At 48.0% G+C, this 24608-nt stretch overlaps 1 protein-coding gene across 8 annotated transcripts in view; it reads left to right on the top strand.

Moving 5' to 3' along the window:
- Nucleotides 1–24608, top strand: part of SLMAP (sarcolemma associated protein) — a 1084481-nt gene that overhangs the window by 700699 nt on the left and 359174 nt on the right. For all 8 annotated transcript variants that reach the window (XM_078661565.1, XM_078661566.1, XM_078661561.1 and 5 more), the window contains one exon: nt 9970–10050. In XM_078661565.1, coding sequence (XP_078517691.1) covers nt 9970–10050 — 81 coding nt within the window. The remainder of the gene's footprint in view (nt 1–9969; nt 10051–24608) is intronic.

The following is a 24608-nucleotide window of genomic DNA, read 5'->3' as shown; positions in this document are numbered from 1 at the left end:
TAGGCCTGCTAGAACCGACCAACGTGGGATGGCTGGAGGATTATGTGGAGGAGATGCCCCGGGAGATCTGTGGGTCAGACGGATTGTCTTCTCTGTTTGCTGTAGAGCGAGCCCATCGATCATTAGCGGCTCGTCCGCCCCCGGGGGCTTCACCGCGTCCCATAATTGCCAAGTTACTTAACTTTCGGGATCGTGATACAGTGTTGAGGGTGACCCGCCAAATGGGCAGGGTAACATACCAAAATAATGAACTGTCCTTCTCGGATTTTACTGCGAACGTCCAGGTGACACGGAAGGAATTCCAGGGTGTCAAGAAGCTGCTCATCAAGGATCAGATCCCATACGCTATAATCTATCCGGCAAGGCTGCGCATTGGTGATATAGAGGGCGGCAAGATCTTCACGAGCCCCAAGCAGGCGATGGAACATGTCAGATCCCTGCGGTGGCGCCGGAAAACATCAGAACATACTTCAGACGTTGATGATTGAACAGTAAGGGGGCTGGGACTTTGTGTGGCTGGGGCCGCAGGTGTGCAAGATGTCGTGGGGGGGTTGCTCTAAGTTGCCAGGGGGCAAGCAGGGGTGTTCCAGCTGATTTGCTACCGGGGTCGCCAAGCAAGGTTAGGATTCACTCTGCTGGCAGTGTCGATGGGATGTGCCCGGAGAGTGACGTTGCAGAACTTTGGACCCTGTTTTCTTGCACGGACAGTGACTGCATGAAATGATCACATGTGTCTCCAAAATCAGGGATGTTTGCTGCTTCCTGTGGGATGTCTCGAGATGGGGCTGGAGGTGGCGGGTTTCGGTGGCCCCCTCCCTTGTTCGAGCTGGGCGTGGTTTGGGTCGCTACGTCCCCTGATGGTATTCCCCATCTGTTGCGTTGTTTATCACTGTTCTTATGGGGGCAAGTTGTAAAGATGGGGGTTGTCTTTAGCAGATTGGGCATGCTGAAGTGGGTGGGATGGTTTTGTTTTCTGTCTCAGTGCTACTGTCTTTGATGGATGCCTGACACACAGGGTTGGTTTAGTTGCATGTCTGCAAACAATGGACTTGTCTTTTGTACTCAATGCTCCGTGTCTGTGTATAGATGAAAGGTGAAGTGTACAATTGTATAACCTGGAATGTTTTTGGATTAAACACACCCAGAAATACTAGAGAGGTGCTAGCACAGCTGGACAGGCACAGGATACATATTGCTCTTCTACAAGAGACTCTCTTGTGCAAGCGCGTAGAGGGGCGGTGGCGTGCAGGTGGGCTTCTTTTCGCTTGACCTCGTCATTCTCCACATATCCAAGAGGGGTCCTCATTCTTATAAAGAGGGGTGTCCTGTTCACGCTGGTACAGACCTGTGTGGATTCAGACGGCCGCTGGGTCGTGGCTCATGGGAAGCTGGGAGGGGTATTGGTGACAATAGTGAATGTAGATGGCCCAGAAGTGGATGACACAACACCCTACCTACAATTGTTTAATGTGCTGCGTGCATGGCCTGAGGCTGAGATTTTGATGGGTGTGGATCTTAACACACACCTGGACCCACAGGTATATAAATCTAATTCCACTGGAGCGTGTACGCTGAAGGTGGCACAGTGCATTCGCGAAGGTATGCATGAAATGGGTTTGGTGGACGCCTGGAGGTTGCGGAATGCTGGTGTTCTTGAAGGCACATTACTCCTGCGTTCAATAGCTGGTCCCGTCTGGACTACTGGATTCTCAGTGGGGGGGCCAGTGGGTGGGTTGAGAAGATCTATACGCTCCCACGAACGTTATCGACCACAATCCGGTGGTCATGGAAATGTCTGTACCCCTTACTCCGCATCGCCCATTCACCTGACGCTTTTGTGCGGAATCCCTGTTGGATCCTGTTTACGCTGAGACTATTAGGAACACTATTGTATAATATTTTGACTTGAATGCGGGCACTGTTGACAGTCAGGCGACCCTTTGGGATGCCTTTAAGGTGACGATTAGGGGGGTCTGTATCAGCACTTCGGCAGGTATTTTACGTGACATCAGGGGACAACTGCAGAGGCTGGAAGAGACGTTGAAGGGTCTAGAGGTCCAATACAGTGAGGCACCATCCAATGAGAAGCTGGCCCAAATTCGCAAGCACGTGGAGGAGTACAACACGCTAGCCGATATGGAAGTGAAATATAGATCTAAAAGATATGTGGCCAGGGCGTATGGTGAAGGTGGAAGACCAGGCAGGATTCTAGCTAATAGACTTTGAGAAAGGTATGATACTCCTCCGCTTGATCACATTGTAGACGACGCCGGCGTTGTCCACCACACTGAACATAGCATTCTAGTACAATTCCGTACATTTTATGAATCCATATATGTGACCAGGGGTAGTATGTCTGAATCCGTTATGAATGAATATTTGGATGACACGGCCTGTGCATGGCTCTCTGATATTCACAGGAAATACTTGAGCCTCACTATTGACAAAGAGGATGTAAAGGTGGCAATACTCTCGCTGCCCAATGGAAAGGCACCAGGGCCGGATGGCCTGACGGAGGAATTTTATAAGGCACACGTATATCTCCTGGTACCACACATCTTAGAAATGTATGCTGAGGAGCATGAGACTGGTGCGCTCCCCCCCCATCCCTGAGACAGGCTTTAATTATCACTTTGCTGAAGGACAAGCCCGCTTCGCGCTGCGATTCTTATTGCCCGTTATCTTTGATAAATCTGGATGCGAAGATACTGGCAAAGATCTTAGCCACTAAATTACAGCCTTTGATGCCGCTTTAAGTCTTGCCAGATCAAGCTGGGTTTATCCCAGAGCGCTCGACCTCCTTTAATCTGCGAACAATATTTGCCATGTTCCCTGTGCTAAATCCACAATTGGAGGCGGCAGCTGTCCTTGACGCTGCAGCTGTCCTTGACGCGGCTCTTGACGCTGCCAAAGCGTTTGATTCTATAGAGTGGAGGTACATGTTTTTTATTCTTAATAGGATGGGTTCCCCCCCCGTTTTTTGTCTGATGGATTCAGGTCCTATATATGGACGCTTCGGCGAGAGTCAGAGTGGGTGGGCTTACATCGGAGCCGTTTAGCATACAGCGCGGTACTAGACACGGCTGCCCCCTCTCCCCCTTTCTTTTCACCATCGCTCTGGAACCGCTGGCGTGTAAAATTAGGCAATCCCATAGGGCGGCGGCTTTAAATTTGAATAATCGGCCGGTTGGCATAACACTTTACGCGAACGATATGGTCCTATGCGTCCGTGAACTACAGAGATATCTCGCCCCGATAATCCGTGAATATATTAAATTTGGTCTCTTCTCGGGGCTGCAAATAAATTGGGGAAAATCAGTTATAATTCCATTGACGTCGGTAACGGTGGCACCCCAGGTGGAATATTCTTTAGTGTGGTTAGAAGAACCGGTCAAGTATTTAGGGGTGTGGTTGCACAGGGATCCTGTGGTCATTGTTAGGGAAAATAATGTGCGCGCATACACCGAGTTGGTGCAGCTGATTGATCACTTGGTTTGTCTGCCGCTGTCTCTGGCAGACCGTATTGCGGTGATAAAGACGATTGTCCTCCCGAAGCTTCTCTACCTCTTCAGCAATATCCCTATTAGATTGACTAAGCATTATTTTCAAACAGTACAGACCCAACTATTGCGACTGGTATTGGGGGGAGGGGGAATCGCCAAGATTAAACTGGGCTACTTTGACACTGCCATTTGAGAAGGGGGGTTTTAATGTTCTGGATCTGTTTATGTATTATTTATGTGGCCAGGCGCAGTACTCGTATTTTTGGTTCAGGACGCATGACTTTATTCCGCATGGGGCTGTGGAGGACGGGGACGCACACTCCGTGCCGCTTAAAGGTATTATCACCCACACCAATAGGCGGATGCCCAGTTTGGAAATAAACACGATTGACCGTTCTATAGCGGCCTGGCAGGAGATCGGTAGGAGGGCCCATAAACTCCCGTTATATGCACCTGCGTTATCTATAGAAGGCCATGCGGCATTGTCGGTGGCTGGTGAGAGGGGCCCCATTACGGCCCTTAGAGAAGCGGGTTTTACGCATCTGAGTGATTTGTATGTTAATGGGCAATACATTTCGGAGACTGTCCTTGAATATATACAGAACCCTACACCTCTTTTTCTCTTCCCCCAATACAGACTCCGCAGGGCAATAAGAGACCATTACACCAGCTTTCCAGATGAACTGTTGACGTTAAAGGCGCACCAGATGCTTATAGAAGCTCCGTCGAAGAAAAAGCTGCTCACTAAGTTATATAAGATGGTACAGGAGGAGACAGTGCGTGGGGTGGACAAGTCTATGGAACGCTGGGGTACTATGCTAGATTTATCGTTGACGGCAGACATGTGGTAACAAATATGTAAGTTGATTGGGTGCCTGACGCCTAATAGCAACTTAAGAATTATACATCTGAAGTTCATAGATCTGGTATACCACACTCCCAAAAAGCTGTACAGGATCGGCCTACGAGATTCCGATGGTTGTAAGAGATGTGGGCTGGATGGGGCTTATTTCCTCCACCTGGCGTGGCAGTGTAGGTGGGTCTGTCAGTACTGGGAGGAGGTGGTTACACTTCTATGCACTATGACCGGCTTAGTGGTGGACTGTACACCCTTATTTGCCTGGAGTGAAGGGTGAAGTGGGGCGCTTCCTGAGGGTTGCTCTTTTGCTGGCAAATAGACGAGTGTTGTTCACTTGGGACAGTCGATTGCCGCCGAAAGTTGATCTATGGGTCAAAGATATGGTGTATGGTCGGGAGCAATTGGAATTGTACGCTGCGGAACTACCGAAGTCCTCCCAGCCAATGGATATATGGGCCCCTCTGCGTGAATATTTATTAGCATGGTGTGAGCAGGAGGAGGGCAGTTTGAGAGAGTGCTGAATTCTTTAATGTCATTGATCTCTTAACCTCTTCCATGCTCATGACGAGCTGAGCTCGTCATGAGCCACGGCGCTCCGGTGCTCATGATGAGCTCAGCTCGTCATGAGCCGTGGAACGCTCACACGCGGGGATAATTCCCCTGATGTGCTGAGCGTTCCACGGCAGGTAATGCACCTGTGGCGATCTGAGCTCGTCATGAGCACAGGAGCGCCGTGCCTCATGACGACCTCAGCTCGTCATGAGCATGCGGGCGCCGTGCGCGCCCCCCGTCCCCCCCAGCACAGCGGGAAAATACCCCTGCGGCGAAGGGGTTAAGTCACTCTGGGTATATGTTTACATGGGCTTGTTTGTGGACATGGATATGACTATGTGAACGTGTGTGAGTATCTGATTTTGTCAAGGTGTATAATACTGAGACGGGGTTTTTGTTACTAGTGTTGAAGTTTGCAGAGCAATTTTGCAAGGTATTTGCAATGACCGTTTGTGATATGCTATTTTGAAATGCTCAATTAAAAAAACAAAAAACAAAAAAGTATCTCAGATTTGTGGTAGATGGTCAACACTACCAGTTCAAGGTGCTTCCATTCGGAGTCACCATATCACCCAGGGTTTTCACCAAATGGCTCGTGGTAGTTGCAGCCCATCTCAGAAGACAACAAATTCATGTTTTCCCCTACCTAGACGATTGGCTCATAAAAGCAAACTCCCACTGCAGCTGTGGTCAATTTACACTCCAGACAATACAGTTGCTTCACAGTCTGGGATTCACAGTAAATCTAGCCAAATCCCATCTACAACCGTCTACAATGCAACAATATCTAGGGGCAACAGTGAATACTTCCACAGCCCAGCATATCCCAATCCCATCGGGAGAAATGCTATAAAAACCCTAGTTCAAAGATTTCAGCCACAACACTCACTACCAGCAAGAGTGTTCATGCAGCTAATAGGGATGATGGCATCTTGCATTTTTCTTGTCCCTCTTGCAAGATTGCAAATGCACCCATTACAAGAATGTCTAGCACGTCAGTGGAACCAAGCTAAAGTTCAACTAACAGATCTGGTGTTGGTAGACGACCGCACCCAAAACACTCTGCAGTGGTGGACCACAAAAAATCTTTCCAAAGGACTGTTGTTCTTCGAGCCAGTTCCACAGATAGTGCTAACAACAGATGCATTGCTCACTGGCTGGGGAGCACATCTTCAAAACCATACCATTCAAGGTTTATGGACCTCTCAACAAAAGCAATTCCACATAAACTACCTGGAATTGTTGGCAATTTCTCTAGCTTTGGAGTCGTTTCAACCGCAACTCCTAGGCAAAGCTGTCCTAATTTGTACAGACAACATGACAGCAATGTATTACATAAAAAAAAGGGGGGGGGGGGACACTCTCTCCAGATATCCCGTCTAGTACAGAGCATCTGGAGGTGGGCCATTCCACGGAAGATATAACTCCTAGCAGAACATCTACCAGGAGTACACAATCAAATAGCGAATCTGCTCAGTCAAACACAACAGATCCACGAATGGGAACTTCATGCTCAAGTTCTTCTACCATTCTTTCACATGTGGGGACAGCCAGACATAGATCTGCGTGCCATACACCAAAACGCAAAATGCCCAAGCTTCGCATTCAGGTATCCACACCCATTGTCCAAAGGCAATGCGCTATGGATGAATTGGTCAGGCAAATTTGCTTATGCTTTTCCGCCTATCCCACTCATTTCATGGCTAGTGAGAAATCTTCAACAGCATTCCCTCACAATGATCCTCATTGCTCCAACATGGGCAAGGCAACCATGGTTCACAACTCGGTTGCAGCTATCAGTAGTACCACATCAAAAGCTGCAACTCTCACCCAAGCTTCTCACTAACAACCATGGAGAGATAAGACACCCAGATCCCAATCAGCTCAACTTTGCGATCTGGCGCCTGAAATCTTGGAGTTTGGCTACCTCAATCTTCAGCCAGACTGTATGAACGTTATCAAAGAAGCTAGACACCCTACAACAAGGGCATGCTATGCAGCAAAATGAAAAGATTCGTCATTTATTGCTCTCACAACAAAATTAACCCTCTGGATGCTTCCATTCAAAACATCATCTGTTACGTTTTGCATCTACGACAATGTAACCTAGCGTATACATCCATAAGATTACATTTAGCTGCCATAGCGGCCTACTTGCAAAACAGACAACATTTGCCTTTGTTTATAGTTCCCGTAAACAAAGCTTTTATGGATGGAATTAAAAGAATAATTCCACCAAGAGCTCCACCCTCCTCAGTGTCGAATCTCAATATAGTCGTTACCAGACTAATGGGTCCTCCATTTGAACCTTTACACAAATGTGAACTACAGTAACTTACTTGGAAAGTAGCATTTTTAGTCGCCATCACATCTCTCAGAAGAGTGAGCGAACTCCAGGCATTAACCATACGAGAACCATTTTTACAAATCCATCATAACAAAGTGGTTCTTAGCATTTTTACCCAAAGTAGATTCTGCCTTTCATCTAAACCAGTCTGTTGAACTACCAGTATTCTTCCCTCAACCAGACAAAGTGGCAGAGAGAGCTGTACGCACCCTTGATGTTAAAAGAGCATTACTTTACTAAATCGAAAGAACAAAACCCTTTAGGAAAACCAAACAATTTTTCGTAGCTTTCTCCCCACCTCATAAAGGCAATCCTATATCCAAAACAGGAATTACATGGTGGATTGTAAAATGCATACAAATATGCTACCTTAAACGCACGTTAACCATGCCCCCTAGAGCTCATTCTACATGTAAACTAGGGGCATCTATGGCATTCTTAGGGAACATTCCCCTAGATGACATGCAAAGCAGCAACTTGGGCCACGCCTCACACCTTCACAAAACACTATTGTGTCGATGTGCAAGCAAAACAAGAAGCTAGTGTGGGCCAGGCTGTACTAAACTAAAAACACTTTTTCAAACTACTGCAACATATACAGGTAGCCACCGCTAAGAAGGATACTGCTATATAGTCTATGCATAGTGTATAATCTGCAGCTCAAATGCCTCGAACCCAAAATGCTACTTATCAGTATGCATCTGTTCTTGGCATGTAGAGCTGCAGAGTTGTACACGCCCACCCTCCTCCCCGGATACCTCTGTCTGATCCAGTATTATCTTAATTGGATACATCATGCAAGGACACCTTTCTATTTCTCAGTACTCCATCTAACCTTACCGGCAAAACAATCGAACGATGGAGCCGAAGCCCATGCACACTGTTGACCGAAGGAGGAGTCACCAACCTTGTGACTACAAGACTTCTTCGAAGAAAAAAACAACAAGCCCAACACCAGATGGCGATCTATGCATAGTGTACAACTCTGCAGCTCTACATGCCAAGAACAGATGCATGCTGGTAAGTAGCCTTTTCCTTTCACGTTTTTAAAAGCATTTTTCGAGTAAACTCCTTTCGTTCACCCTCAGAGAGAACGTATGAATGCCTCAAAGATTGGTGAAGATTGGTGAAGGCTGCATATATTCCATTCATTAATATCTGTGTCCAAAGAAAGCTAACAGTTTGGGATTATATATCACGGAATCAGGGATTTACTGCTTTCCCATCACTTTATACCCTAATTAATTTCAACCCCAACTTCACACTGTCTCTCCATGCTGTGCCATTTGACCAGTGGAGAGAAGGAGGATGCAGGCTTGTTTTGAAATTTTCCATAGAGGGGGCATTACATCTTTTACATAGTGCAAAAATGTTTACGGCATTTGTGAAATGGAATGATTACACTAGGCTCTCCTGTGCCACTGGGCTATGCACCTAAACAGTAGGTCTGCAAGTCAAAGAGCAACTGCAACTATTTTCTCCTCCAGGGGTATCCTATCAAAACATTATAAACGTTGTAGTGGAAACAAAGTGCTCTCCATTAAGAGTGTATCTTTACAACAGGATTGTGCCTTATCTAAAAATATCACAGCCAAGGAGTAGGAAGGTCTCTGAAATGATGTATACAAAATGTCAGTATGTGTTAGCAGCAAGGAGGTTAATTATAAACTGACACATGGCTGGTACTATGCTCCAGACAGGCTTCATTGTATCACCTTGAATGCCAGTCCAGATTCTTGGAGAGGCTGTGGCTAGAGAGAAGACACATTTCATATTTGGTGTGAATGCGAAAAATGAAATACTTCTGGAAGCAGGTTGTGCAGGTGATTAAGGATATACTGGGACTTCCCCTGCCAGAAGACAGGCACAATCATTTTGGGAGCAAGTCCTCCCTGACAAACCCCCCCGCCCCTTTCCCCCCTTTCCCTTTCCCCCCTGTTTCAGGCTGTCGATGTTGTATTGAGCCCTAATTTGCCTGTTTCTAGAAACAGCAGAATTGACTATTACAACTTGCTGGAGGAAGAAGGATCCTCCCATGGTAGTTCAATGGTTTGCATCCCTGTGGAATATTCTAGTGTTTCAAACGTTGATGTCCACTGTCAAAAGGGAACACCTTCAATTTGACCCAACCTGGAGACTTCTATCAACTTACATAATGTTGGGAATACTGATGTGTGCACAGGTCTTATGCATAAAAGCCCTGAATATTTATACCTAACTATTAAAATTAATACACATGATCTATGTAAATCCATAATGTGGGTATCGGACATTTGATGGTAAAGGAATATAGGAGGTGCACTGGAGAGGAGGTATGGAGAAACATTAAAGTTCTAGGGAGATGAAAGTTTTGTTTTTAAGGAATAACTGTTTTATAACAATTGCAACACTCAAAAATAACATAAGCAGTTCTCATACATATTAGTTCTTTATATCCAAACTTAATAAAAGCAGTATTAATAAAAGTTTCCAAGTGATGTATTTTAGATTGTAATGCTAGCATATGTCTACCTCGTTTCTCTCTAGACTGTTAGTAAATCCAATTTGCCACTGTGGTCAGTAACTTTGTTTTGAGACAGAGAGGGGATATGCAAGTCTAAGCAAGAGTTATGTTGTAGTTAATACACTTGTTTTGAGACAGAGAGGGGATATGCAAGTCTAAGCAAGAGTTATGTTGTAGTTAATACACTCTGTTACTTCTATTCTAGAAAGTCAAGCAGAAGCCAAGGAAGCTGATTTATCAGATACCCTCAGTCCAAGCAAAGAAAAAAGCAGTGACGACACTACAGGTTTGTGTGTACAAAATCACTTGTAATACTATTTACTAATAAGTCACATGTTTGTATCATGTACATGTGCACCAGTAATGACCAGTTTTGATTGAAGTGGAGGGAGGGCGCATGGTTTTCCAGCAGCCAACCCTGGGTGAATTATACAAGTAGAGCAAGGCTTTGATGGTAAGGTAACATAATCTATGAACAGTTTTCTTCCTAGGTTTTGTTTTCTATTTGGTAAACCTGATCTGAACTTTAGCGTTACTTTGTTACACCTGCCTAACTTTGGATAAATATGAAAAGCTTTGCTAAGAGCTAGCCCCAGAAGCAATTACTCAGTTAAAGTGACAGACAATAGAAGTTGAACTTTGTAGTTTAGCATCATGTCTTTTGTTTAGAGTGCTTAGAAATAGCAGAAATGATGGTATTTCATAGACCCATCCAGCCGTAGATTCCTTACCTTTGAATTTCCCAGGCATGGGTCTGGATCCGAAAGATTTTTGCTTGAGCAGTACCACTGTGCGCTAGTAGGTGGCGTTGATCACCTCCATGCGGCATCTGCCCCGGAAGTGATGTCCGCATCACCTATATAGGTGCCACCTTGGTGTGCTGATGTCAGTTCTTTTCTTTCCGCACCAGATAGCGCTGACATGGAGAAAGCTACCCCTCTGTCGGTTTTTGACAGAATTTTTAAGATGTTTTAAGTTCTTTATTGTTGAATTCTTCCTCCTAATTGTGTCGAGGATGTCTTAGAGGAAGACTGAGGTTAAACCGTGTAGCATCTGTCATCGCACCATGTCAGTTACAGATCCACACTTCTTGTGTCTGTGGTGTCTCGAGCGCGACCACGACTTCAAGTCATGCTTGGCTGCCGGGCCATGGCACCAAAGGCTTTGAAGGAGTGGTCCCTGAACCTGCTAGTGGCCTAGCAGGCGACACCACGTTGCACAACTCTTAGGAGATTTTAGTCCAGATCGATAGGGAGGTCGCAGGACCGCTCCAGGAGCTCCAAATCCTCTTCTCCACATTCCTAGCCATTGGGACATTCAGGGACGAAGCATAATAGGTCGAAGCATGCTTCGACTTCTCATCGGTCGGCCGACGCGAAGAAGGAGCATCAGCGTTCAAAGGCACGATTCTTCAGAGTCGTTGCCAGGGCTGACTCCAAGCCTCCCAGCTTTTCCAGGAGCCGGAGCGACTCGCTCAGGTAAAAGAATTTTGCAAGCCCATGTGTTGCGTATTTGTTTGTAACAAGCCCTTTGGGCCCTATGTGGTTCTGTGCCGGCAGATACGGCCTCTGCTCCAGTGGGCCTCTGGATCCGTTCCCAGATCCGGACTGGTGTTGGTAGTGCCACAACGACCCCTCCTGATGCCATCCCTGACTCCGATGCTCCTGGCACCATCAGCACCCACCAACAGTGCCAGCGCCATTTATATCCACGAATCAAACACAGAGTTGGAATGGAGTTGACCAACATTGATTCCGGCGCTTATAGGACCCTTGTGTCCTAGGTCGGCACCTGAGCCCTAGTCTGAAGGGCTTGGCCTCAGGGAAGAATGGTAGGGGTTACTGGACCCTTTAGTATACCAGTTCAAAGGCCAGAAAAATATGGACTGTTGTGAGGAACTGGGTGATTTCAGTGGTCTTGATACAGTCCCAGATACTGGTATGCTTTCTCTCCCTACCGTGGCTACGGAGGAGGGAGCATCATATGGCTTGGTGGTGAAGAGGTCAGTTGAGGTCCTGGATATGGAGTTGCCCTCGGTGGCAGTCAAGACTAACATCTTGATGGAAGTGCTACAACCAGGAGCTTCTGCTTTTGAATCCCTGCTCCTTTTTAATGGAGCACTAACAAATGTCCTTCTGGGAACCTGGTCCTAGCCCAGCACAGGGGCTCTTATGAATAGGACAAATTCCTGCCGCCACCGCCCGCACCTGGAGACCTGAACTTCCTCCCCCAACACCTCACCCCTGAGAACTTGGTAGTCCAAGACTCTACATCCCATGGCGTGTTCCCTGCCGCACTCCCGGACAGGAATAGTCTGGATAGCTTGGGAAAGATGTTATCTTCCAACAGGCTTGCATTGTGGTTGGTGAACGCTGCATGCTCATTAGACTGCCTCTCCTACACTCTGTGGGACACAGTTGTGCAAGTGCCTCCATAAGTCATGGAGGAGGCCCAGGCCATTCTCTTCCAAGTGATCAAGGACGGAAGATATACAGCGAAGATCACCATTAGGTTTGGACATGACCGACTTGCTGGGCAGAGCGGTTCTTCGACGGTGGCACTTAGACGCCATGGCTGGCTGAGAACATCTGGCTTTTCAGTGGATGTCCATGCTTCCCTCATGGACATGCCCAATGATGGCAACAGTCTCTTCGGAGACCAGGCAGACTCTGCACTGGAGCTCTTTAAGGATTCGCGGGCTGCGGCAAAGTCCTTGGGCCTCGTAGTTGCACAGTGTCATCCCCAGTTTGCCTGCCACCTCTTGTAGTGGGGGTGGTGTTCAACGGCACTAACCATATTCCACCATTCTCCACCATTGGCCTCCATAACATCGGATGGGTGGGTTTTACAGATTATTCGCAGGGGCTACTCCCTTCCCTTTGAATCCTCCCTTCCCTTTGAATCCTCCCTTCCTCCTTTGTCTCCATCTCTTGACCAGCTGACGGAGGATCATCTGTCCTTGCTCCGCGAGGAAGTCACAGCTCTCTTGGCCAAGGGAGCGATAAAGAGGGTTATGCAGTGGTTGCAATTCCTGCTACTTTCTGATCCCCAAAAAGAACGAAGGGCTTCACCCTTTCTTAGATCTGAGAACCCTCAACCTCTTCCTCAAAAAGGAGAAGTTCAAGATGCTCACATTGGCTCAGGCTTTGTCTGCCTTGGACCCTGGAGACATGATGGTAGCTTTGAACTTGCATGATGCTTATTTTCACATCCCCGTCTTGCCTGCTCATCAGGGTTACCTGTGGTTTACGGTAGACCATGAGCACTTCCAGTTACTGTTGCCTTTTGTTCTTACCAACACCCCTCAAGATTACAAGAGCAGTCAACACTGAGGGAGGACAGAGCACATGGTGAGCACGTGGCCGCACATGGCAAACAAGATGGCTGCCAGAAATACAAAATGGCTTTCAGCTCATGCTAACAAATCCCTGCAATATTTAACACTATGGCCAACCTCTTGCATTAGCTTGAGTTCACTATCAATGTGCCAAAGTCACACCTGACTCCTTCTCAGATACTCCTATTTCATCCGAGCTGTTCTGGACATAATACATTTTCGGCTTATTCTCCCAAGCAGTGAGCTCGGGATATTCAGGCTATGGTGCTGATGTTTCAGCCTTTATCTTGGATTTAAGTGAGAAGAACCCTGACGTTGCTAGTTCTCATGGCCTCCTGCTATCTTGCTAATGACGCATGCCAGATGGCATATGCGGGCTCTGCAATGGGATTTGAAGTTCCAGTGGGCACAGCACCAGGGGGGATCTCTCCGACATGGTCCAGATCTTAGAGGGAACTGCAAAATACCTGCAGTGGTGGCTAACAAATTGTAATTGGCTCAGAGGCAGAACCTTCTCCCTTCCCCAACAAGACCTCTCAGTAATGACAGATGTGTCACTTCTGGGATGGGGCAGCCATGTGGAAGAGGTGAAGATTAGAGGACTCTAGTCTCCGGTTGGAATTCGGACTCCACATAAACGTTCTGGAGCTCAGAGTGATCCAAATGACATTGAAAGCCATTCTACCCCCTATTAAGGGAAGACTGGTGCCGGTGTTCAGACAACACCACCACCTCACAGAGTGGATTGGGATCATGAACACTTTGTCAAAAGGCCCTGCATCTCTGTAAATAACTGGAACAGCAGGGTATATCCCTGACAAACTCAGCTGGCGATGCCTAGTGGATCATGAATGGTGCCTCCATTCAGAGGTTGCACAAGTTCTCTTTCAGCAGTGGGGAGAGCCTTGGTTAGATCTGTTCACATCTACAGAGAAAATTCAATGTCAGCAGTTTTGTGCTCTGACTTTTCCGAAGTGACTCTCGCTTGGAGATGCTTTTTGTTTCGAGTGAAGCTCAGGCTTCCTGTACGCCTTTCCTCCTATACCACTTATGCCTAGAGTTCTGAAGAAGATCAGGAACAACCAAGGCCAAGTCATCCTTGTGGCTCCGGACTGGGCACGGAGAATCTGGTATCCTGAGCTTCTCAGCATGAACATCATTCCTATGTTTAGGCTGCCCCTTTGGGAGGATCTTCTGTTGCATCAGCAGGGGAGGGTTCTCCACCTTAACCTTAAACTCTATTCCTTCTTGTGTGGAGATTGAGTGATGACCGTTGACAGCTTTTGACCTTTCTCCCGATGTATGTAATGTTAATCTGGCTGCCAGGTGTCCCTCCACCAAAATGTTATACGCCTGCCGGTGGCAGATATTTGTATTATATTGTACAGAAAAGTCTAATGACCCTTTTTCTGCTTCTCTTTCTGATGTCTTTCTTTTTATTCTTACCCTTGCCCAGCGGTGCTATACTCTGGGCACTCTAAAGGGTTACCTTTCTGCTCTGTCTGCCTTTTTATGGCTGCCTGACCAACCCTCTTTATTTAAGTCCCCTGTTGTAAATAGGTTTGGCAAAGGTCTTGTAAATATGTTTCCCCCTTCTCCTTTCATTATCCCTCAGTGGGACCTTAATTTAGTTCTCACTCCCTGAATGTGATTTCTTTTGAGCTTCTTTATAATTGTCCCCTCCTGCGACTCACCTTCAAAATGCCCTTTCTCGTGGCAATAAAATCTGCCCCGGAGTGTGAGTGAGCTGCAGGCTATATCACCCAACCCTCCATTTCTGTCTGTTTTCCCGACAAACTGGTGCTTCGCGTTAGGGCCTTTTTTCTTCCAAAAGTGGATACAGGGGGCGTGGCCAAGATGGCAACCTGACTAGATGTGGAGTACTGAGGCTCCTCGCCGCGGCCCTTCGCCCTTGGTTTTTCTTGGCAAACAGTCCCCTGCAGTGCGCTGAAACGGGCAGCGCTGTGCGAGAGGTTCCAGGTACACCAAGAAAGAGGGGTCAGTTGAGCCATTTACCCCCAGAACTATTACCCGACTGACCTGGCCGGCACCGACTAGCTTCACCAACATGGCGCCCTGATAGTGAATGTTTGAAGGTGCCGCCGGGCTGGGGAAGCTGTGTGGCCGAGCGCAGGGTGCCGCCTGCTGCCGACCGCTGCTAAGACCCGACAGTGAGTGAGGAGCGGCCCTGGTCCTGACTGCCGCGAGCCCTGCTCCACCGATCTGCGCATCCCGGGTGGCGGCGTGGGAGGCCCGGGAGCGCGAAATCGAGCGCGCGGCCTTCTTACGGCCGGGCAGTGGTTGCTTCAGGGGACACTCACCAGGCCCGGGGCACGCGAGTATACCGCCAGCAGGGACAGCGAGCACCGCGGCGATCTTGGTGGCCGGGGTGGGTCGGACCCTTCATAGCTGCACCGCGGCCCCCGCGCCATCTCCTGAGGGAGCCACGAGTTTGCTACGGAGCCGACTACATCGGCGCGGAGAGTCTGCTACGCTCTGCCGCCACAGGTGGTCTACGCTCGGTATAGCCCGGGAGATCGTTGAGAAGGGGCCTCCAGCTGGCACCCCTCACGATGACCGCAGAACGGGTTTCGGCTTTGGCAGCTGTCTCACGGGACACCACGACACCGGATTCTCTTTGATCTTGCACGGGGACTGCATGCGCACCAGCTTCTAGCTAACTGGGGGCGGGGGGCGGCGGGCGGGGAGCCCGGGTCGTCCTGGTACCATGACCGTTCTACCTTCTTCCTGCCAATTGTTTGCGGCTCAGGCTGCGGATGGTGTACTACGTTGGGTAATTGGGTTTGTTCGGTTGGGGTTAGGGTGGTGGGGGGATGGGAAGGGTGGGAGGTGTCTAGTCGTGGGTGGGAAGAACCGGTATGCAACTATTGGGGAGGACGTAAAGTAGGGTCAGTGTTCGCCTGGGAGCTCATACATCACGGAGGTCTGAGCAGATGCCTTCTGTTCTTAGCCCCATGACACTTTGAGGAGACGCGCCTAGTTTTCTCCTATGTCTGCATCCATGACACAAGTCTTAACTCTTAACGTGAAGGGGCTGAACAACCCCATCAAGAGGCGCGCGATTCTGAGCTACCTTGAGAACTCGGGGGCCTCGATTTGCTTACTGCAGGAGACACATTTGCTACCTAGGGACTGGCATAGAATGAAATCCCGGACCTTTCCCCATCAATTGTATTCTTCTCTGCCGGATAAAAAAGGGAGGGCTGGCCATACTACTAGCAAGGCACTTTCAGGGCAGGGTTGGGGATAAAGTAGCAGAGACAAGGCGTACAGGATGTGGGTAGGTAATACTCCTGTCGTCATAGGATCCCTGTATGCTCCTAACTCTGGTCAAGAGCCTTTCCTTACAGATTCTCTGTCGGAAGTCCTTTGCTATCATGACAGACAGATCTTAATAGGCGGGGATCTTAACTTAGTTATGGACTCAGGGAAAGACAGGTCCGGACACAGATATGGTGTCACTGGGGCGATTTCGAGTGCGGGGAAAGAATGACTTCATAATAGAGGGCTGATAGAAATATGGAGAGCGTCTCACCCCCACAGCACGCAATACTCATTCTATTCCCATGTACACCATACCTACGCTCGCCTAGATCATTTTATAGGGTCCTCCGAACGTAATGCCCTGGTCCAAACGGTAGACATAGTTCCTGCAGCATTGTCCGATCATGAAGCCGTGCCGTTGAGTCTTGGTTTGCGATCCATAGGCAGACCGAGGGGGAAGTGGAGACTACGGGAATCTCTATTACAACTACCAGATATTTGCCGACCGGTGCAGAAGTGCATCACTGACTAGGTAACATCCAATGACTCTGCTGACAAACCTTTGACGGCATTATGGGGAGCCCTTGAGGCGGTAGTGAGGGGTGAATTAATAGCTATCTCTGCGGCAGATAATAGAGCACTCAAGGAGAAAAGGGAAGAGTTAGCAACTAAAGTGTTGGAGCTCGAGCAAGTACACAGCAGGGCGGGGGCTCCGCAAATGAGCCAGCAACTCAAAGCAGTTAGAGCGCAACTTGCCAGCCTAGACTTGGACAGAGCGGAATTTGCTGCCCTACATTTCAAACACTCTTATTATATAGGGGGTGATAAGACAGGGAAGCTCCTTTCGAGCAAGCTCCGAGCGCGGTCTGACGTTCCAGAATCATGGCTCTACACACCTCATCTGGGGAATGAGTCGAAGGCGATGATCAGATTGCTGACGCCCTACGGGATTTCTATGCCTCATTATATAGTAGGGACCCCACAATTGACAGTGCAGGGGAGGATTACCTTTGTCAAGCGGCGGTCACAGCTCTTAATGCATCGGGTGCGGCGGCGCTCGATACCCCCATTAGGGTAGAAGAAGTGATTGGTGCAATCTCCCGCCTCAAACCGCTGAAATCGCCGGGTCCGGACGGCTTCTCCGCTGTTTTTTATAAAACTTTTTGTCACCCCTTAGCCCCGGTTCTAACGCGCCTGTTTAACTCCTTTCACGGTCCGGTAACAATCCGAGCAGAAATGCTTGAGCCGACATCGTAGTCCTTCCCAAGCCATGGAAAGATCTCACTCAGTGCGCCACATACTGGCTAATTTCCCTCCTTAATCTCGACCTGAAGCTGTTTACAGGGGTCCTTGCAGCCAGGTTGGGCCCGTGGCTGCCCGGTATAATGGAACCGGACCAATCGGGCTTCATCCCCAACAGGCAAAGCAGCGATAGCACCAAGCGGATAATGCATTTAATAGATAAAGCCCACTATGTGGGCCTGAATGCCCTGTTGCTTTCAGTCCATGCTGAGAAAGCTTTCGACCGGGTGGACTGGGGCTTCATGGATATGATGCTAGTGCATTTTGGCATGGGAGATCGTTTTCGGGCCTGGGTGGCGAGCTGCTATGACCAACCCAGAGCAACGATACGGGTCAATGGGATCAGTTCAAAACCCTTCGATATTCGGCGAGGTACACGTCAGGGGTGTCCTCTTTCACCCCTGCTTTTTGCGCTCTACATAGAGCCACAGGCGCAGCGGATTAGGGACAACGCCCAGATAGCTGGTATCCCCTTCGGGGGGAACAGCATACCGTCAGCTTATACGGGGATGACATCTTGGCGACTCTTACCAAGCCCGACGCTCCGTTCCAGCTTTTCTACAGGAGTTAGCGTAGTTTGGTAAGGTTTCCGGCTTTAAGGTTAATGTGGGGAAGTCCATGTTTTTGCCTCTGGGTATTAGCGAGAACGCACCGGAGAATGCATTTTTGGAGCTCGGGGAATTGCGTGCCCCGACTGAGATCCCATACCTGGGGATTGCGCTAACCCCTTCCACTGGCCAAACAATTACATGCAACTACTCTAACCTCACTTCCCAAGTGGCTCGAGATCTTCGCTGTTGGAGGATGCATCCCGTCTTTGCTAGGCCGTATGGCAGCAGTAAAAATGTCTATACTGCCTAAAATACTATATAGCTTTCAGACGATACCGGTTGGTTCCCCCTTGAGGTACATTCACACGCTGCAGTCAGAGATCCATCACTTTATCTGGCCGGGGAAAAGACCGAGGCTACGTCGAGATGTGGCTTATCGACCCCCGGACGAGGGAGGTCTAGGGGTTCCCAATCTCATGAACTATTATAAAGCGGCCCAACTCCGTTACCTAGTTGAATGGAGTATGACGGAGCCAGAAAAACTGTGGCTTTTTCAGGATAGGGCAATGGCGCGACTTTCACTATGGAAGGTACCATTCCTAAAGACTTTGGAACAACCGTCATACCTCAGTAAATCTCCCATTACTCGTTCTGTGATGAGGGTTTGGGACTCAGTTGCCACGAAGAGGAATCTCACTTCGTTCCCCTCACCTCTCATTCCTCTCTTTGATAGCCCTGACTTCCCCCCAGGATTGGAGGCGTGGGCTTTCCTGTAATGGCAAGCATCAACCTGCAGGTCTGTGGGTCACCTCTTGGATCTCCATGGATTCATCCCCTACTCAAAATTGCTAGATTGGTATGATGTCCCTAAAAGATTCCAGTACTTCCAACTTCGCCACTGGCTGCTACACCCCGACACAAGTCCTTTGGTTAGCCGTAGCCTCACTGCTTACGCGAAGTCGCTCTTATCCAAGCACTCTAATCGCAAATTGATCTCTGAATTATATCTTATGCTGCAATCACCTGTATCTCAGGAACACTCGGCTGGTCCACGCAGCTGGGAAGCAGAATTAGGCTGGAGCCTTTCCCTGAAGGAATGGCAGCAGATCTACTACAGGGCTAACCACACCGCGAAAAATGTAGGGAGTAGGGAAGCTGCAGTTAAGGTAGCCATTTACTGGTACCTGACCCCGGCTCGCCTTCACGAAATTCATCCAGGCCGCAGTTCCGATTGCTGGAGAGGTTGTGGAGAAATAGGCACACTGACGCATATCCTCTGGGACGGCAGGGAAGTGAAAAGGTTCTGGTCGGAAGTACTTAATGATGTAGACACCTACTTTGAAACTGAGATTCCCCGCTTTCCTGCTTATGCTCTCTTGGGTCTGCCGAACAAACTCACCTTCCCACACAAATCCATATGAGGTAAACAAATGGGGATAGCACTTGGCGCAGCAGTACACCACATCTTATCACTTTGGGGCACAAAGACCCGTCCAACGCATACTGGGTGGCTTCACAAACTGTGATATATCATTGGCATGGAGCGAATACAAGCTAATCTCATGAATTCAGCGGCCTCCTTTCACACTATCTGGTGCCAACTCCTCTCGTTATTGGCACACGAATTCAATGAAGTGACCTGCCCTAAGTACCTCAGTTTGCTCAGACTCACGGATGCTCCGCATCCTGCAGACTCGTCCTAGTGGACAAGACAACACTGTTCGCGCATAGCGTATAGGCACACCGGTTCCGGGGGTGGGCGTGAGGGGTGTTGGGGTTATGGGGGGAAGGGATGGGATGGGGGGGGGGGGGTTGCAGGCGGGAATAGCTAAGGATTTGCTTTACACATTGCTCTTCATCATCTGATATGGACTCAAGGAAGTCGGCCGGACATTTCCTTTTCTTCTCTTGTAGTTGTTAGCAAGTGTCTTGACCGTCCAAGCTTCGTTTAGACGTTTATAGCACTGAATATGCCAGCTTGGAGATATCTCGCAATTGTGTATTTCTCTCACTGTACCTTTGCCTGCTTTAAAATCAATAAAATAAGGATAATTAACCCCTTCCATGCTGCCGTTGGCCATTGGCTCACGGCTGCACTACCTCGCTGGTGCTGCCGTCGGCCAATGGCCGACTCGGCCCCGCCCGTTTTGCAGAAGTGTCACACTTCCGCAAAACGGGCGGCGCAGCCGAGGGGTTAAAAAAAAAAGTGGATACAGCATTTCATGTGGGCCAACCCTTCACCTTGCCCACTTTCGACTGTTCTCCACATCCCTCAAAAGAAGAGGAGGTACTCCACCATCTGGATCTAATAACAGTGTCGTCGTTCTACCTTGACCATACACAAGAGTTCTGGGTGGACGACCAACTCTTTGTGGTGTATGTTTGAGTGAAGAAGGGTCAGGCAGTGCAAAAACAAAACATTTTGCGCTGGGTCGTTCTCTGTTTTAAAATATGCTGTACACTGGCCCAGTGGCAACCCCCTGAGTGCTTAAGGGCTCATTCCACCAGAGCTAAAGCTGCGACCATTGTGTTAGCACGTGGAGTTGCAGTCCTGGGCATCTGCCAGGCAGCAACATGCGCGTCCCTGCGCATGTTCACCAATCATTACTGCCTGGATTGTCAGGTCTGCAGGGATAGGCTAATTGCCCATTCGGTCTTGCAGGACTTTCTTGTGTAGAATTTGTCTGCAGCGCACCACTGGGAACGTATTGCTTAGGTATCTATTAAAAGTTGAGGAATCTGCAGCTAGAAGTCTCTATCAGATGAACAAGTTACTTACTTTCGGTAACGCATTATCTGGTAGAGACAATATCTAGCCACAAATTCCTTACCGAACCCACCCATCCTCCCCACTTTGCGGACAGATTTCTAGAGTTCGGGATAATGCCTTTCAGGGCCCTAGTTTAGAGACACAGTGCACTTCATGGCTTCACTATTATGGTGTGGAAAATCATGAAAAGTAACTGATGTCAGTGTGTCGAGATGATGCCTATATAGGTGATGTTGCTGCATAAAGCTGATCGATGCCACCTACGGGTGCGAGGGGTACTGCTCATGCAAAAATCTTCTGGATCCAGTGTGATTCATGGGAAATTCAAATGTAAGGAATCTGCGGCCAGATATTGTCTCTACCAGGTAAGTAACGTGTTCATTAATACTAATAATGCTGCTGATGGTTGCCATTTTAATGACTTCTACTCTTAATTTTGTGAAATATTAAAAAGATTTAAAGCTTGCTCTGATTTAATGCTTAGGAGTGATGACTATTCAGCTGTGCAACACATAAGGCTTCAGCCTTTATAAATTAAATAACATACCTATAAGAGCAATGGATAAAACTAATGTAAACACATGGGATCTAAAAACCAGAGACCACAAAGTACATAACATCCCAATGGACTCTGATCTGTCCTCTTTCTTTGCAGCAGAAAAAGCATCCATAATTTCTTTTTTTAAATTTTTTTTTTCATCTGAAGCTCCTATGTTCGAGGCATGTTTGCTGTAGATCACATTCTTTGCATACTCCTGCCATCTAGTGTTGGGTCCGGATGTTTGCAAGTTGTTTTTCTAAACAAAAAAGTCTTTCCAGTCACAAGGTAGGTGACTCCTCCTTTTGATGATAGTGTGCATGGGCATCGACTCCATTGTTAGATAGTTTTTTTCTGCCATCCGGTTCGGACATAAATTGCTGCACTCCGGGTTGACTCCGTTTCTCGGGTTCCCCTCGGTTCGCAATCCCCTTACCCTCAACGGTATCGTTTTCAATCGTGTATTTCCATTCTCTGCGTATTGTATTTACTACAAAATCCCTCTTTTGATCGAGTAGCTTGTGGAAGGCCGTTGGGCCTACCTGCGTCGGTCCGCCTCGCAGTCGATGGAACGGACTCTATTCATATTCTGTCCTCTGTGCCACCCGAAGTTCCCGCGCTCCGACTCACATGAAGTGTGCAACTTGTGCTTACCTCCGGAGCACAACGAACAAGACTGTGATGCGTGCAAGTCTTTCTGATCGGAGAAGACGCTTCGTGACCTTTGGGCTCGACTGCGCAACATGCAGAGCCAACACACCAGTTCCATTCAGGACCTCTTCGGAGAGGGTTATGAGCAAGAGACTGGCAATGCCATGGGAGTCGAGGAAGAACAGGAGCCTATTTCCGGATCTGACTTCCTTGCTGACGAGGACATCCCGCAAGGACAGCGCATTGTGAGTACCGATCCTGTCTTGCCCCAAAGTCCAACTCAGCCCAAGAAAAAGACTTTGGGACCTTCCCTGCCTACTGGCCACGGTCGGCACCAAGAACATGTTTCTGACACCCCGCCTTCCGGCTCGGCAGCGAAACACACCCCAAAGCCTTCCGCCTCCAAATTGAGTCGTCCACATTCAGGCACCGAGCCGAAACCTTTGAGGTCGAAGTCGAAATCCAGCTCAGCCCCACCTCCGTCGATGCCGAAAAAGTCTTCAGATACGAAATCCTCAGCATCCAAAACACCGACACCAAAACCTTAGGCGCCGAAACAAACCGATGCGCTGATTCCATCCAAAGACCAGTGTTTCGATGTTCCGCCCTCACAACCGGACCCGAAACAGAAGGAACTGTACATTCGCCAAAAATGACGTATTGCGACCAAATTGCCACTCAGACGCAAACCTTGAAACTGAAGAAGCTTACCACATTCCTTTTAAAGAGAAAGCATGTGGGTACTAACCCTTCTCCTCCATCACCTCCTTCCCCTGAGTCACAACCATCATTAATTTCACCTCCTGACTCACCACCACCATATACACCTGATGATCAGGTTGATGGGGATGGGGATGGGGATGCGGATGGGGATGGGGCTGGGGACAATGATCCAAAACCTACAGACTCCTGGAGAGATTACAACACTAATTCACCCACAGGTAACGATCCTGATCTTTATTCTACTCAACCTTCTCCACCAGACAATGTAGGCTATATAGAATTATGAAGCAGCTGCTAGTTACAATGGGGTTGAATTACATAAGGAATCCTTAGAAGATATCCTTTTAAAACACTTAGCAGTTCCCAACGATCCACACTCACACTTCCTGTGCTCAAAGGTATGTTAAGACATGTGTATGACATTTTTAATGATCCTGTTCGGGCACGTATCCTCACCCCAAGGTTAGACAAAAAATATAAATCTGCACCAACAGATCCAGCTTACATCAGGGAACAGTTACCATTAGATTCTTTGGTAGTTTCTAATGCACGTAAAAGAGCCAATTCCCAAACGTCAGGAGATGCTCCACCTCCAGACAAAGAGTCTAAGTTGATAGACGTCTCTGGGAACAGAGTAGTCCCCAAAGCTGCAAATATTTAGCGCATTTGCAATACCCAAGCACTTTTAGCCAGGTACAATGGGGTGCATTGGGATGAAATGGAGCAATTGCTCCAATTTCTGCCTGATTAGCACAAGCCCAAAGTTCAAGACCTAGTGCGGGAGGGCAGCTCATCTTGAATAAGATGCGCTTTTGATGACGCTGACACTGCAGCTAGAGCTGGAGCCGTCAACACCAGCGTTCTCTTAAGAAGGTATGCCTGGTTACGAATTTCAGGGTTTAATAGAAGACAGGTTGAACGCATATGAAAAAGGAGAATCGAAACGATAATTCATAAGCTGCACTCAGCATTGCAAGAGACAGCGCTCCATAGTAACTAATCATTCGGTTGCGAAGCAGCAACAGCCGGGACATATTATCGTCTGCTGCAGGATGTGCATCCATATTTATGTAAACAAATTAATAAAAGCACACCGGCAACTAATGCGAGTATTAAGCGCAAACCACCAAAGATGCTGGAAAAAATCGAATGAAAAAATCCCGAAAAGACACCAAATATACTTTCTACAGAAGTCAAAAGGCCACTGCTTCTAACTTTAAAAAAGTGCGGTAACCCCGTAGTCAAGGACACATTAAAGATACTCTAAATTAACTCCCCAAAATTCAAGAGCACGTCTGTATTTAATAAATCATGCACTTCTGTGCGGGTGTTTGCTACATGAAGGACAAATGTTTCTGTACCAGATATAAGAGCGACCTCTTTTTTGAGACAGTAGCGCTCTTATACGACTCATTTGGTTGACTCTACTTTCAAGGTCGAAATCGACAGCCAGATGAAAACATCCAGCGTCCCATGCAGAGGAGTTAACACAACTTTTTTTTAATCAAACCACACGCTCAGTTACCCTAATCATGTAAGCGATGCCTGCTAACATTGCACAACAATCTCCATTATTTCAAAGTAAATAACTCCCGTTTCGAGTAAAGTGAACGTTGTTATGATAGCAGGTGTCGGACTACCTTTCAAAACTCAGTCCAAATTAGGCGCATCTTGTATACAAGAGCCA

Source organism: Lissotriton helveticus, chromosome 9 (assembly GCF_964261635.1).
Source record: "Lissotriton helveticus chromosome 9, aLisHel1.1, whole genome shotgun sequence".
NCBI lineage: Eukaryota > Metazoa > Chordata > Amphibia > Caudata > Salamandridae > Lissotriton > Lissotriton helveticus.
This window is presented reverse-complemented; position numbering and strand designations above follow the sequence as displayed.